The sequence below is a fragment of the Polistes canadensis genome, unplaced genomic scaffold (genome assembly GCF_001313835.1).
Source record: "Polistes canadensis isolate GaletaPanama2010 unplaced genomic scaffold, ASM131383v1 scaffold_127, whole genome shotgun sequence".
Taxonomy (NCBI): Eukaryota; Metazoa; Arthropoda; class Insecta; order Hymenoptera; family Vespidae; genus Polistes; species Polistes canadensis.
In genome coordinates, this window is record NW_014569674.1 from 392,577 (window position 1) to 405,353 (window position 12,777).

The window sequence follows — 12,777 nt, forward strand, 5'->3', positions numbered from 1 at the left end:
TTTAGAAATACTTTTTTATGAAATTAAAGCTTCGAAAAAAGCTCAAATGTTAATTATTACTTTCTGTAATAGACAACGAAATATTTCGCATGGTTTTTAATAATTTACGATATTTATTTGCTGAGATATTATAGTGTTGAATATTTAAGTGATGTTCAATGTTAAAAATAGTTCGGCAAATTTACGCTAGATAGCGCATAGTTGTCTCTAATAATAACCTTAAAAAATATAATCTTAAGAACGAGTTATTAACTTCCTGATAAACAAGAATTTCTTGTAAATTAAAAGAATTTAATTGCTGTGTATTGGAATATATTTGATAAAAGATACGTGGAATCAATATTTCTAAGTAATCAATTAATTGCTGATATTTTTAAAATATAAAATTAAAATTTTTAAAATGAAATGTGTCTTGATTTATTGGCCTCCAATAATGAAGAGTAATATGACGTTCATATAAAGTCGTAAAAAAAGAAAAGGATAGAAAAAAATCAATTAAATATTTGTTACCGATGTAAAGTAAATTTTATACTTATACTTTTTATCATTAAAATTTACAATAAAAAAAAATATTAAAAAAACGATAAAGCATACACATTGTATAAACATTGTGCAAAAAAGAATATACCTCTAACTTATGTTTATAAATAATATAAATAAATAATTTTTTAAATGATTTTAGTTAAGATTTCATGTTACCCTAATTTTTATAAAAATTTCTAAAATAATTAATTTTCACAATAAATAATATATTCAAGTAAATGTCACTTACTTTACTATCCCCTGTTTGAATCATAAATAGTTTTATTAATTTTCCTAAATTTGAAATAAAAATTGTTAACCAATTTAGGTTATGAATTAGATTTTAACGTGAAATACAAAACTGAAGGGTTGTGGGAAGGAGCCCATATGAAACCACCCTTCTTTCGACATTAATTTCTAGTGATATTCGATCCTTGAAATTGTCGACACCATAAAATAAAGATAATCCTACCTTTAATCCAGTAAGACGTGGTTCCACAGCAGCCAATTTCGCCATTTCGTGATAATCTCCTTGAGCAGCTTTCACCAACCATTCTCGTGATTTTCCATCTAATTGCTATGGAAATAGAAAGGAAAGTTTCAAACGATGCATATCGATAGATCGCCTTCGATCCAAACAATTTATACTTTCAAACTCGAATCTTTGGAAAATAATAGAAAGGACGATCTCGAGAAAGTGAAACTTTCATTGTCGAGTGTAAATCGAAGACGCGTAACTCGTATAACAAATTATAATACGATAATAAACTTACCCATGCAACGGAAGCACTGTCTTCTTCGTCCGCACCCTATAGAAAAACAAAAAGAAAAATCAAAAAATTAATCAGTTCGTTGAAAAACAAACAAAAAACAATCAATTTTTATTCGAACACTTTTCGATGTTTTTGTTTGCTCGAAACGTAAATATAAAATTGATCGAATACAAATTCTCTTTCTCATTTTATCGAATTGATTCAACGGCATTAAAAATAAATACAAATAAAAACAAAAAAAAACAGATATAGAATTAAAGGTTTGTTCGTTGATTGATTTCAAAAAGAAAAAAACAAAACGAGTCATTTTCAATTCGGATGTTGTACTGTTGTATTATCCGATTCATAACAAAATTCTAAACATTTTCTTTCTCGTATTGGCTAAACGTTAGGGAAAATGATTGATAAACAAGACAAGAAAGAAAATGATGATAAAAACATTGAGATGCCGCATAATAGCAGTAACGTGATCTAGCCATTTAATTGATATACGAAAGCAATAATTGATTCTCCGACGCAAAACCCTCAATACTTGTTGCGAATGCTTACATAATCAGTGCAGATGACGATGAACCGGTCAGACAACCTTTTCTTTTCTAGAATCCTATAATCCAACAATTTACGTGCGTAAAAGCGGTGAGAAGGCACGTAGCATGGACGTGCCTCAACCATCAAATTGATATACGAATCAAATAATTGATTCCATCACACAATGCTCCCCCCAATGCATGTTGCGAATGTTTACGTAACTATAGTCAATGACAATGCACTCGACCAATCATTTTGTTTTCAACGATTATACATATCTGTTGATTTATTTTTCAAAAATAAATTTAAAGTAATATTATTTTTAATTTATTTTATATTGTCGAGTTAATTATAATATACAACAAATATGTTAATAATAATTAAACTTATTGTTAGTTATGCAGAAATGTAGATTTGATATTGAATCATTTGTTATTTAATAATAATAGTCATTTTATTATTATTCAGTATTCGATTATATTATATTTCTTGTTACAGTGGTATTGTCAATTAGTTTAAACTGAAACGATGATATAGTAGTTTTAATAATTTTAAAATTTAATAGTTATTACTGTTAATACTGTGTTTCATTAAATTTTTGATATCTTAAAGATTAATAAATTTCTGCATATCTCTCTAAACTAAATTATATTAATTTTCCTTCAAAATTATACAAAATAAAGACTGTTAATAATGTATTTACTACATAATATCTAAATAACGTATTATAATTTTAATAAAACATAATCTTTTACCAAAAAACATGAAACCTTGATAGATTTAATTATTGAATCACAGCAAATCCAATTTGTCAATTGCAACATTGTTAAACCTTGATTTTACAAATAGTTTTCTTTTTCAATTTCTTCACGTTAAGTAAAATATAATTTAGATAAATTATACAGAAAGCTACCAATTGAATGTTAAATGCTAATATTTTGTAATATAAAGATAACCAAATCATGAGTTCAAACAATATTCATTTCCTTATAAAATTAGAAGAAACTAAGATTAATATTAATTACATAATATTTCATGAGTATTCTATTATGTCAGTCAATCTTATTGCTTTACTATCATTACATAAAACATGTACCCTAATCATTGAATCATAGCAAGTTCAATATGTTTGATGCACCATTATTAAACCTTGATATCAGACACAACTATTACTTTTCCAATTTTCTTAATATATTAATTAAAATATAATTAGCCTAAGTTATTTAGAAAGCTAAAGATTGAGTCAATTTCAATAAATAGCTAGTATTTTGAAAAATCAAATAATAATTACTTTCTTTGAAAATAAGAAAAAAAAATGAAGACTAGTATTAATTACATAATACTTCAAAATGATACTACTTTTTCAATCAATCAGATTTCCTTACAAGCCATCATAAAAAAAAGAAACCTTCATCAACCCTAATCATTGAATTATAGCAAGTTCAATATGTCTAATGCAACATTGCTAAAGCTTGATCTCATATAATATAATGTCGTCGTTCGTTTGAGAAGAGCATCACCACCAGTTATAGCTTATCTGTGACGTGGGTAAAGTAAGAAAGAATGAAGAGGAAGAAGGAATGAGAGACAGAGGAGGAAGAAGAAGAAGAAGAAGAAGAAGAAGAAGAAGAAGAAGAATAAGAAGAAGGAGGAGGTGGAGGAGTACGAAGAGGTGGAACAGAAGAAGAAGGAGTTGAAGGAAAGGAAGATGGGGAATAAGGAGGAAGAGAGGAAGGATTTCTGATCCCAGAAACGTTAAACGACTACTCATCCCTGTTAAACCGTTTGTATTTTCACTCGTCACGGCTACGTCGGATTTTGGAGGTGCTCATATCGACACTCGGGACCAGAATCGATCGTGACTCCTCGTAAATTACATCCCCCAAGGTAGAAACACGATAGATGGTTAGAATTTGGCCAAGTCATCATTAGCTGAAGAGCCCCCGATATCTCTATCGATCGACACCACTACGCGTGTCCTTAAGTGAAATCTCCAATCGGTTGGAGAAGCCTGCTAGTTGATTGAACCGTAATCAAACGGGTCATTGATTTTTATGAATTCCTCCTTTCCAATAGGGGGGAATACTTATAGATTAGTTTGTCAGATTAGTTAGATAAAAAACGATATATTTTCTATGACGAATAAATATTTATTAATGTGTAAGTTAATGTTCTTTATGAGAACCACTGACCCCCCGTAGCGTCAGGTGGTGCACCGAGGTGCGTTCCCAGCTTTCGTGTGCTATGTGCCCTTGCTTCTCCTCCTACTACTCCTCATCCTCTTCCCTATTTCTTCTTTCCTTATCCCACATTGATACGTAGGGATATATGTATGTATGCACTTATGTGAATGTATATACATTTTAATATCGAATTAAAATGGTATTTATGATATGCATGTTTGCAGAATGTAACGATACTCATTCCATTGTTGGAATTCGTAATCTTTATTGTTTGGGTTATAAGATTAGATTCGTTTAGGCTTACTATGATGTATTAAATAGTTGTGTCATTTGAATTCTCTGTTTTAATATGAGTCATCAATGTTGAAAGTATATAGACTAATATCAGAGAATGCAATGCTGTAAATTGTTCATCTTTGAAATTTCTTTGAAAAGTTTCGATAAATATTTTTTATACTTTCAGCAAATGGATTTTAATGATTTTTATATTAAATTAGAGTACAATCTTTTGTCTACGCGTAGAATACTATATCGAGTTATAAATTTAGCATGTAAAGTTCATAAAATGTTAGAGAATGCAATGCTGTAAATTGTGCATCTTTGCAATTTCTTTGAGAAGTTTTGGTAAATATTTTTTATACTAAAAGTGAATAGATTTTAATGAAACTTATATTAAATTAAAGTACACTCTTTTGTCTGATTTCCGGCTTTGACGGTAACATATACATGTTTGTAGAATTTAAAGATATTATTTTTGAGTGTTGGATTTAATCTTGTATTTTCTTTGGTAACAAAATAAGAGTTACTTCACTATGTATACCTAAATTTATTATAATTAGTTAAACTAAACATACTCAAATATAACTTTCAAACTAAACACTGACACTATAAAGTTATACTAAACCTCGTTTTTCTCAAAGAATTTCATAAAAATCTGACAGAAAATAAAAGAGCCAATAATCTTGATATACCCCAAATTCACACAAGTTAAATTACTTATAACTTTATGCAACTTAATTTATATTAATAATATTAATCACCTATACTCAAAAAGAAGTTTTCAAAATGCGAACACATACACGAACAAACAATTGTACAAAATCAAAAAGTGACTATAATAAAGAAGTCAATGACACTTTAAAATCAGATGCACATAAATTTAACGAAGACCAATAAGAAATTAATTGGATGAAATAAAATAAGGAAAAGATTATGTGAAATAAAAGATAGTAACTGAGAGTCGCTGATTGATTTTTAAACGATTTCAAGATGCGAGCAGAAAGATCTTCGATGGGATCGCCGAGAGGACACTTGTTTGCTCGTATCTCCACTGAGAGATATGCAAATGGTTCTGGTATCCTCCTCTCATTTTCTTTCTCTCCTTTTCTATCTCTTCCTCTTTTTCTCTCTCTCTTTCTCTTTCTATATCCTGGCACGGGGGCTTCGCGAACGAGCAGACAAACGGACCAGTCAGCGACGCTCAAGCCATGAAGCCGTGGAACATAATGGCGTGGTTATCAGATAAGCTTATAGGACGGAGTTAATCGTAATGGCATCGCAGTGGTGGTTCCTTCGGGTTCCATTCGCGAGAAGTCGAGAAAGTAAAAGACGGTAAATGATGAGAAAGAAGAAAATGAAGTAGAAGAACTAAAGGAACAGGAACAAGAAGAAGAAAAGTGGAGAAGTTAGTGCAACAATTGGTAGAAAAATAAGTGGAATGGGTGATAAAGAAAGAGGTTGTTGAACCAGTTGGTAGAGAAATAAATGAGTAAGTTTGTTAAAGAATAAATGGAAGGGTTGGCAAAGGAAAAGGTAGGACAGTGGGAAGAATTGGTGGTAGAGAAATAAATGAGTAAGTTGGTTAAAGAATAAATGGAAGGGTTGATAAAGGAAAAGATTGAACAGTTGAAAAAGTTGGTAAAAGGAAAGGTGAACCTATTGGTAGAGAAATAAGTGGAAGAATTGTTAAATGAACAAAAGTATAAGAATTTGTATAGAAATAATTAGAAGACTTGGTAAAATAATTAATTGTTAGTGAAGGAAAAGGTTAAACTAGTTGGTAGAGAAATAAGTGTATAAGTTGGTAAAGAAATAAATGGAAGAGTTAATAAAAGAAAAGATATACCAAAGGGAAGAATTGGTAAAGAAATAAGTGAATAAGTTGGTAAAGAAATAAATGGAAATGTTGGTAAAGGAAAAGATTGAACAGTTGAAAGTGTTGATAAAAGAAAAGGTTAACCAGTTGATAAAGAAAATAAGTAGAGGAATCGACAAATGGAACAAAGGTATAAGAAATATAAGAATTTGTAGAACAAGAAATAGAAAAGGTCAACGAAACGCAAGAATTGTTAGAATAAGAAGTTGAGACAGTGAAAAAAAATGTAGGAATTTGTAGAGCAAGAAATGGAGAATATGAAAGAGGTGCATGAATTTGTAGAGCAAGAAGTGTAGGAGTTAGAGGAATTGATAGAACAAAAAGTGAAGCGGATGAGGTGGAGTGGTTTGAGGAAAAAGGAAGAGAAGGAGGAGGAGGAGGAAGAGAAGGAGAAGTAGGAGGAAATAAACAGATTCCTCTTTGGCGCCTACTCCCCATCACTACGTCATTGTCTTTCCGTAATTAATATTTTAATTAAGATCACTAAGAATTAATTAACGCACCGGTGCGATTAAATCCTTCCCCAGGACCTGTTTGATCGATCCTAACGAGACTCCTACCAATGTTCTGATACTGGTTGTTTCATAAGAACAATTTACTTAAGAAATTTTATCAATCTTATCTATTTGATTTTGGATAATACAATGTAAGCTTTTTAAAAACGAATTATTCTATTTATTTTTGTAATGGATATTGTTAATATAAATTAGTTTGTTTATGAACATTTTGTGGGGTAATTATTTGACTGGCTAGTTATTTATACATTATTTGATTATCATTGATCAGACACAACTTTTGCATATTATTATATTTATTAAAAATTATATTAGATAACATATTACATACAAGCCAATTCTTCAAACTTCGTGAAACTTTGATTAAGAACCACAGAATTGGATATTAAAATCTGAACATTATAAGATTAATAAAATATTTATTTATATATGAATTAAGTAAAATTGTCAACACATTACTGCTCACCCTATTATCTACAAATACTATAAAACTAAACAAAATATCTATAAAAAAAAATAGAAGAAACAGAATATAGTTTATAAAAGTCTATAAAAAGTAACTAACCTAAACAGTGTACAATACACTAAACTATAGTATATTACAGTATTAATGATCTCTACTAATATTATAATAACAATATAATCCTATATCACACTATAATACTATTGTAATAAAATAAACATACTATAATAAATTATAAAAATATCAAGATAACAGACATTTAAATACTAAAATATCTATAAAAAAAAGAAGAAAAAGAAACAGAATGTAATCAACAAAAGTTTATAAAGTAACTAACGTAAAAAGAACAGTACCCTCTATACTATAGTATATTATAATATTAATAATTATATATAAATATGTATCGTAGGGAAATTGGACATTAAAAAGAACTAGAACTTAGTTTGATTAAATTGAACGTTTCGTCCCTTTATTGGGACTTCTTCAACAACTCAATCTCTAACGTTCAGTGTCTTTTTCAAACGTCCAATTTAATCAAACTAAATTCTAGTTCTTTTTAAAGTGTCCAATTTCCCAACGATACATATTTATTAATAATTTTATTTTTGGACGAGAGAAATAACTAATTGATTAATAATTATAATAACAATATAATTCCCTATATACCCAATACTATTATAATAATAAACTATATTAAAATATATCAAATTAAATACTATAATAAATTATCACAAAATATCAAGGATAACGATCAAGTTTATTAAATAAAACGCTAACACACCTAAAACTTCCTTTTTCCCCATTAGATCAGATCAAAATCATTCAATCTAAATCAATATAATATTTATTCGAAACAATCTCGTTAATCTTTAGAGTGTATCGAACGATATCCAACAACTGCCACGAACCGTAACAAGCAGTCCATTAGCGTGCTTATTAAATAGATACGGTCCATTGTCGAGAGCGTTAATTAGAGAAATCGATTTCATCTACTAGTGCTTTTCTCTTTATTTCTCTCTCATTCTCTTTCTCTCTCTTTCTTTCTCTCTTTTTCTCTCTTTTCTCCTCTCGTTTGAATGGTACGAAACGAAGAGGAGAATTTTAGGGTGCGCCGAGTCGCGAAAATGTTGCTCCGGCGTCCGGCTTATTGGCCGGCGCATGTTCCCGCGCTGTTAGGCATGTATGGATGGCCCCCAGGTTATAATAAAGCTAATTCTGCGGAGCTCTCGAGGCAACTCGTGCCGCAACATGTTTTGCCTCTCGTTCTGCATTTCCCCTACACACTACCTCCACCTCTTTCAACAAACCCTCATTCTCATTCTCCTTCCCCCAATCCCCTTTTTCTTCTCCTCCCACACTTCCTTTCAACGTTTCACCGATATTCCTTCCCGACTATTATTCTCATCTCTTTTTCTTTCTCTTTCTTTACTTTTCAAATGCCACATTACTTGTTCACTCATTGTCTCTGGATTGCTCATTGTTTTTTTCTTGGATCACAAAACAATTAACTCGACTAGATAGTAAACAAAAGATAAGTCGTGAAATGTGACTAAATTTAATAGAAATTTTGTTTCGTAAATATTATATTCAATTGTAAAATATATAATTCATAATAAACAATATAAGTCAAGATTTTTATATATGAAATATGTTAGATAGTATATTCTTAAAGTAACGAATATTGTTGATACAATTTTTCCTTACGATTAAGGGAATTAATCGTGTTGAAACAAGTAAAAATAAAATAATCTCTCTCTATACAAATTTCTTCGTATAAAATCTTCCAGAAAAACATTGATAATTATTTCGTAACAATTACATTTTATTATTATAAGTAATCAGTTCAATGGAATTCAACTATCATCAACATAAATAATAATATCTTCTTCATCAGAATCCATTCGAAATTCCATCCTATTGATTTGTTCTTTAATTTTTATAGTAATCATATTTACTAATTGCAATAGAATTTCTCTTTTCTCTCTTTCTCGAATACACATTCTGTTATTTTTTATTTCATATACATACTATTCTATTTCTATCTCACGCATACTCTACTTTTTTTTTCTCTCTATCTCTCTCTTATTTTTTTTGTCAATTTCTGTTTCATTCTATACTAGTGGGTATATCGTTCTGTCGAATAGAACGACCGAATATATTTATACGCCCCTTCGGAGGGTAGCACACGTCCGCTTATTAAAACGTTTCCACCCTGGAAACCGAGCACATCTGTGTATCTCTTTCTCTCCGTTCGTCCCTTTCTATACCAACTTTGCCCTACCTTCCTTCCTTCCTTCCTTCCTTCCTATCTTCCTATCTTCCTTTACCTCCTTCTTCTATTCTTCGTTTTCATTGTTAAGAGAGAAATAGAAAGAGAGAAAGATGGAAGAAGAACTTGAAAATGCACGTGCGTACGTTTAGTTAGAGTATCTGAGGGTATACTCCCCCCCCCATTCCTCGTGTTCACTGCTTTTACAAAATTAGATGTGTTGGAAAGTGTAGAACGGTACTTGAGCGTGGCTGAAAACGTTTCCGAGTCAATGACGACAAGTGGAACGATAACAATGGGGGTTGTGATGGTTATATCGACGTTGCACACATTTCTCTCACTCTCTCTCTCTCTCTCACTCTCTTTCTCACCACTGTTTCTCTCATTATTTCTTTTTTTCCCACGTTTTATTCTTAATTCGATAATATATTTATCAACAATTTATTTATTTATTTTTCTTCGATTGAAAAAGCTCGATATTGTAAACCACGAATAGGCTTATGTTGCATCAAATCGTTTTGTCTTAGATAATTTAATTAATTAAATTTATTTTATATTATTAAGTAATTTAAATTATGAAAAGTCAAAAATAATTATATCTATTTTTGTGTATTTATTTAAAGATAAATGCATAAGTAAATGCTTCGAGTTGTTGTAAGACAACAACAGCGTTTCGAATGAACGATTTTAATTTTTTTAAGTTATGTACAAAATATTTCATAATGCGTATTTAGCAATTAAAATGAATAAGCGATACTTTATACGTGTATATTTATCTTACGTTTGTTATTATTATTATTTTTAAATACCGTAACCAATCAAACGAAAAATAATATCAGCTTTTAAAAAAACTAACATTTTTGTGCAATTTAATGCAAATAATAAAGAATCAATATGGCGCTGAATGAATAAATAAAACAATTTGCAGATAATAATAAAATAATATTTATAAATAAGTTAAAAGAAACAAAACCAACATTATTGAATATAGAATAGAAATTAAACAATGTAGTCATTTAACACATTGGTCACATTACGTTTAGTGTTAATCGAGCATCAAAAGGGAAACACGCAGTGAGAAAATAAAACTAATAAGAAAAAGAAAAGAAAAGATAAGAAAAGGAATAAGTGAGATCGTAAATCTTAGTGAATTTCTCTTATCGTTCGATCGAACACTCACTTTGTTTTCGCATGCTCGTGACATTTATTTTAATTCTTTCCCTTTAGCGCCTACGTGTCTTTTAGGTATCTACTTAAAACACACACACACATACACATAAACGTATACATTCATGCAAACAAAAACATGTATACGTCTAAGCATTGGTTTGTATATAAACATACATGTATTTACGTATACATATGCATATAAGTGAATATATATGTGCATATATATGTGTGTATATAAATGTGTGTGTGTGTATGTATTTATATAGATAGGAAGGAAACGTCTGTTGGCGAAAACAAGCGGAGATGTTTCGTCGTTTCGACATTGAAACATTTCTTCGAAAAGTTCGGAACAACGTTGTCGTGCGAGAAAAGTTTTAAGTGCGTGTCTCGGTCGTCTCGGAAGTTCCTCTTGGGTCTCCTGCCGTGCTCGGGCCAAGCCCGAACGGTGCAAGCATATCTTAGCGGAAATGGCCAGGGTCATTCGACGACTTGTTCCTTCGACTTTTTTTCGATGTTGACATGATACAACGAAACATAAGGCGTACACTATTTAAAAATTAACTTAATAAAATTAGACAAAAAATTTTTTCCAATTTGTACATCACCTTTTTTATATATATATATTTTTTGGATAATATTTGTATTGTTTAATTAAAAATAAGAAAAGTTAACTATAGTGTAAAAGCTAAGTAATATTAAATCGTATAATTTTTGTTTAAAAAATGTATTATTTCTTGTTCTAAGTCTCGTATAAATTTCTTGGTAGTCTGATTGCTATACTAAAGTAAAAAGAATATCTACTATATTATATCATACTTAACAATACTATAGTATAGTGTAATACCTAATAGAATTTTATTGAATTAACCCATAAACATAATCTAAACACTTTCAATAAAAAATACTAACTATCAACATTCTTTTCCAACCCAATAAACAAGGTAACCTCCTAAAATATAGTAATGTTATAGCAACATAACCTAAAAATAGTGAACAAATCCAAATCCTTCAAAAAGTTCCTGCAATGAATCTGACCGAACATTGTACCACAGTGGAGAACATCAGCACTGCAGAGCAATACCAATGGTACCACCAAACCCAGACCCCCATGAGCTATCGGATTGATCAAAAGTATTGAAAAGATTCAAAGAAAAGTATAGAATCGTGGATAAACGATTAGGCCTCGCGATTAGCGGTGAACGCGAGATCGATTATGCGCGGATATCCTGCGGATAACGTAGGCCTGATTTATTCCCCTAATGGGCGTTCGCGCATTCATTTTGAGGCCGTACGAGGCAATTCCACTTGGTGGCGCATCGTCCTGGTGGCCCGTACCTACTGTCACTGACAGGAAAACTCTCGCTGGGTGATTCAGCGCGTTCGGTTCGGCGACGCCTCCTGAACGACCACCAACCATAATGCCTAAATCTACCTTCGGTATCCTACAGTTCTCTCAGTTAAACGCCATTTACACATTGGCTGCTATCGTCCACGATCATAATCCATGCTTTGCCTTTCGGCTAGACGAATCAGAGAGAGAGAAAGAGAGAGAGGGATCTAGTAAATGCACAAGGTTTGCCAGGGATTTCAAGAGGACTGTTAAACAGGATGATCAAACAGGAATTATGAGAACTAATGAAAGGATCCATCTGTATTATAGGACATATCTGTATTATTACTGAATAATAATAGCTGGGTAAGTTATTTGGAAGTTGACAGTATTCTGTTATCTGATTAAATCACATTGTAATTAAGTATGGTATACTTATTGTTATTGAAATAAATAATGAAATGTTTTCGGGAAACAATTAGGAGAGTTCATTGTAACTAACAATATCATAGTTTATTGAATTGTTTGGAATGAAATCATTTGAAATGATTTGGAAGGATCCAACTGCATTATAGAACATATCTGTATTATTACTGAGTAATAATAGCTAGCTAAATTATTTGATTGAATCACATTGTAATTAAGTATGGTATACTTATTTTTATAGAAGTAAGTAATGAAATGTTTTCGAGAAACAATTAGGAAAGTTCATTGTAATTAACAATATCATAGTTTATTGGATTGTTTAGAATGAAATCATTTGAAATGATTTGGAAGGATCCATCTGCATTATAGGACATATCTGCATTATTACTGAATAATAATAGCTGGGTAAGTTCTTTGGAAGTTGACAGTATTCTGTTATCTGA

General features: G+C 30.5%; 1 protein-coding gene across 1 annotated transcript in view; it reads right to left on the reverse strand.

Moving 5' to 3' along the window:
- Nucleotides 1–682: 682 nt before the first annotated feature.
- Nucleotides 683–12,777, reverse strand: part of LOC106788140 — a 35,043-nt gene continuing 22,948 nt past the window's right edge. The window contains exons 5-7 of the mRNA XM_014751141.1: nt 1,296–1,331; nt 995–1,099; nt 683–700 (exon numbers count right to left, since the gene is read on the reverse strand). Of these exons, the coding sequence (XP_014606627.1) occupies nt 683–700; nt 995–1,099; nt 1,296–1,331 (159 nt within the window). The remainder of the gene's footprint in view (nt 701–994; nt 1,100–1,295; nt 1,332–12,777) is intronic.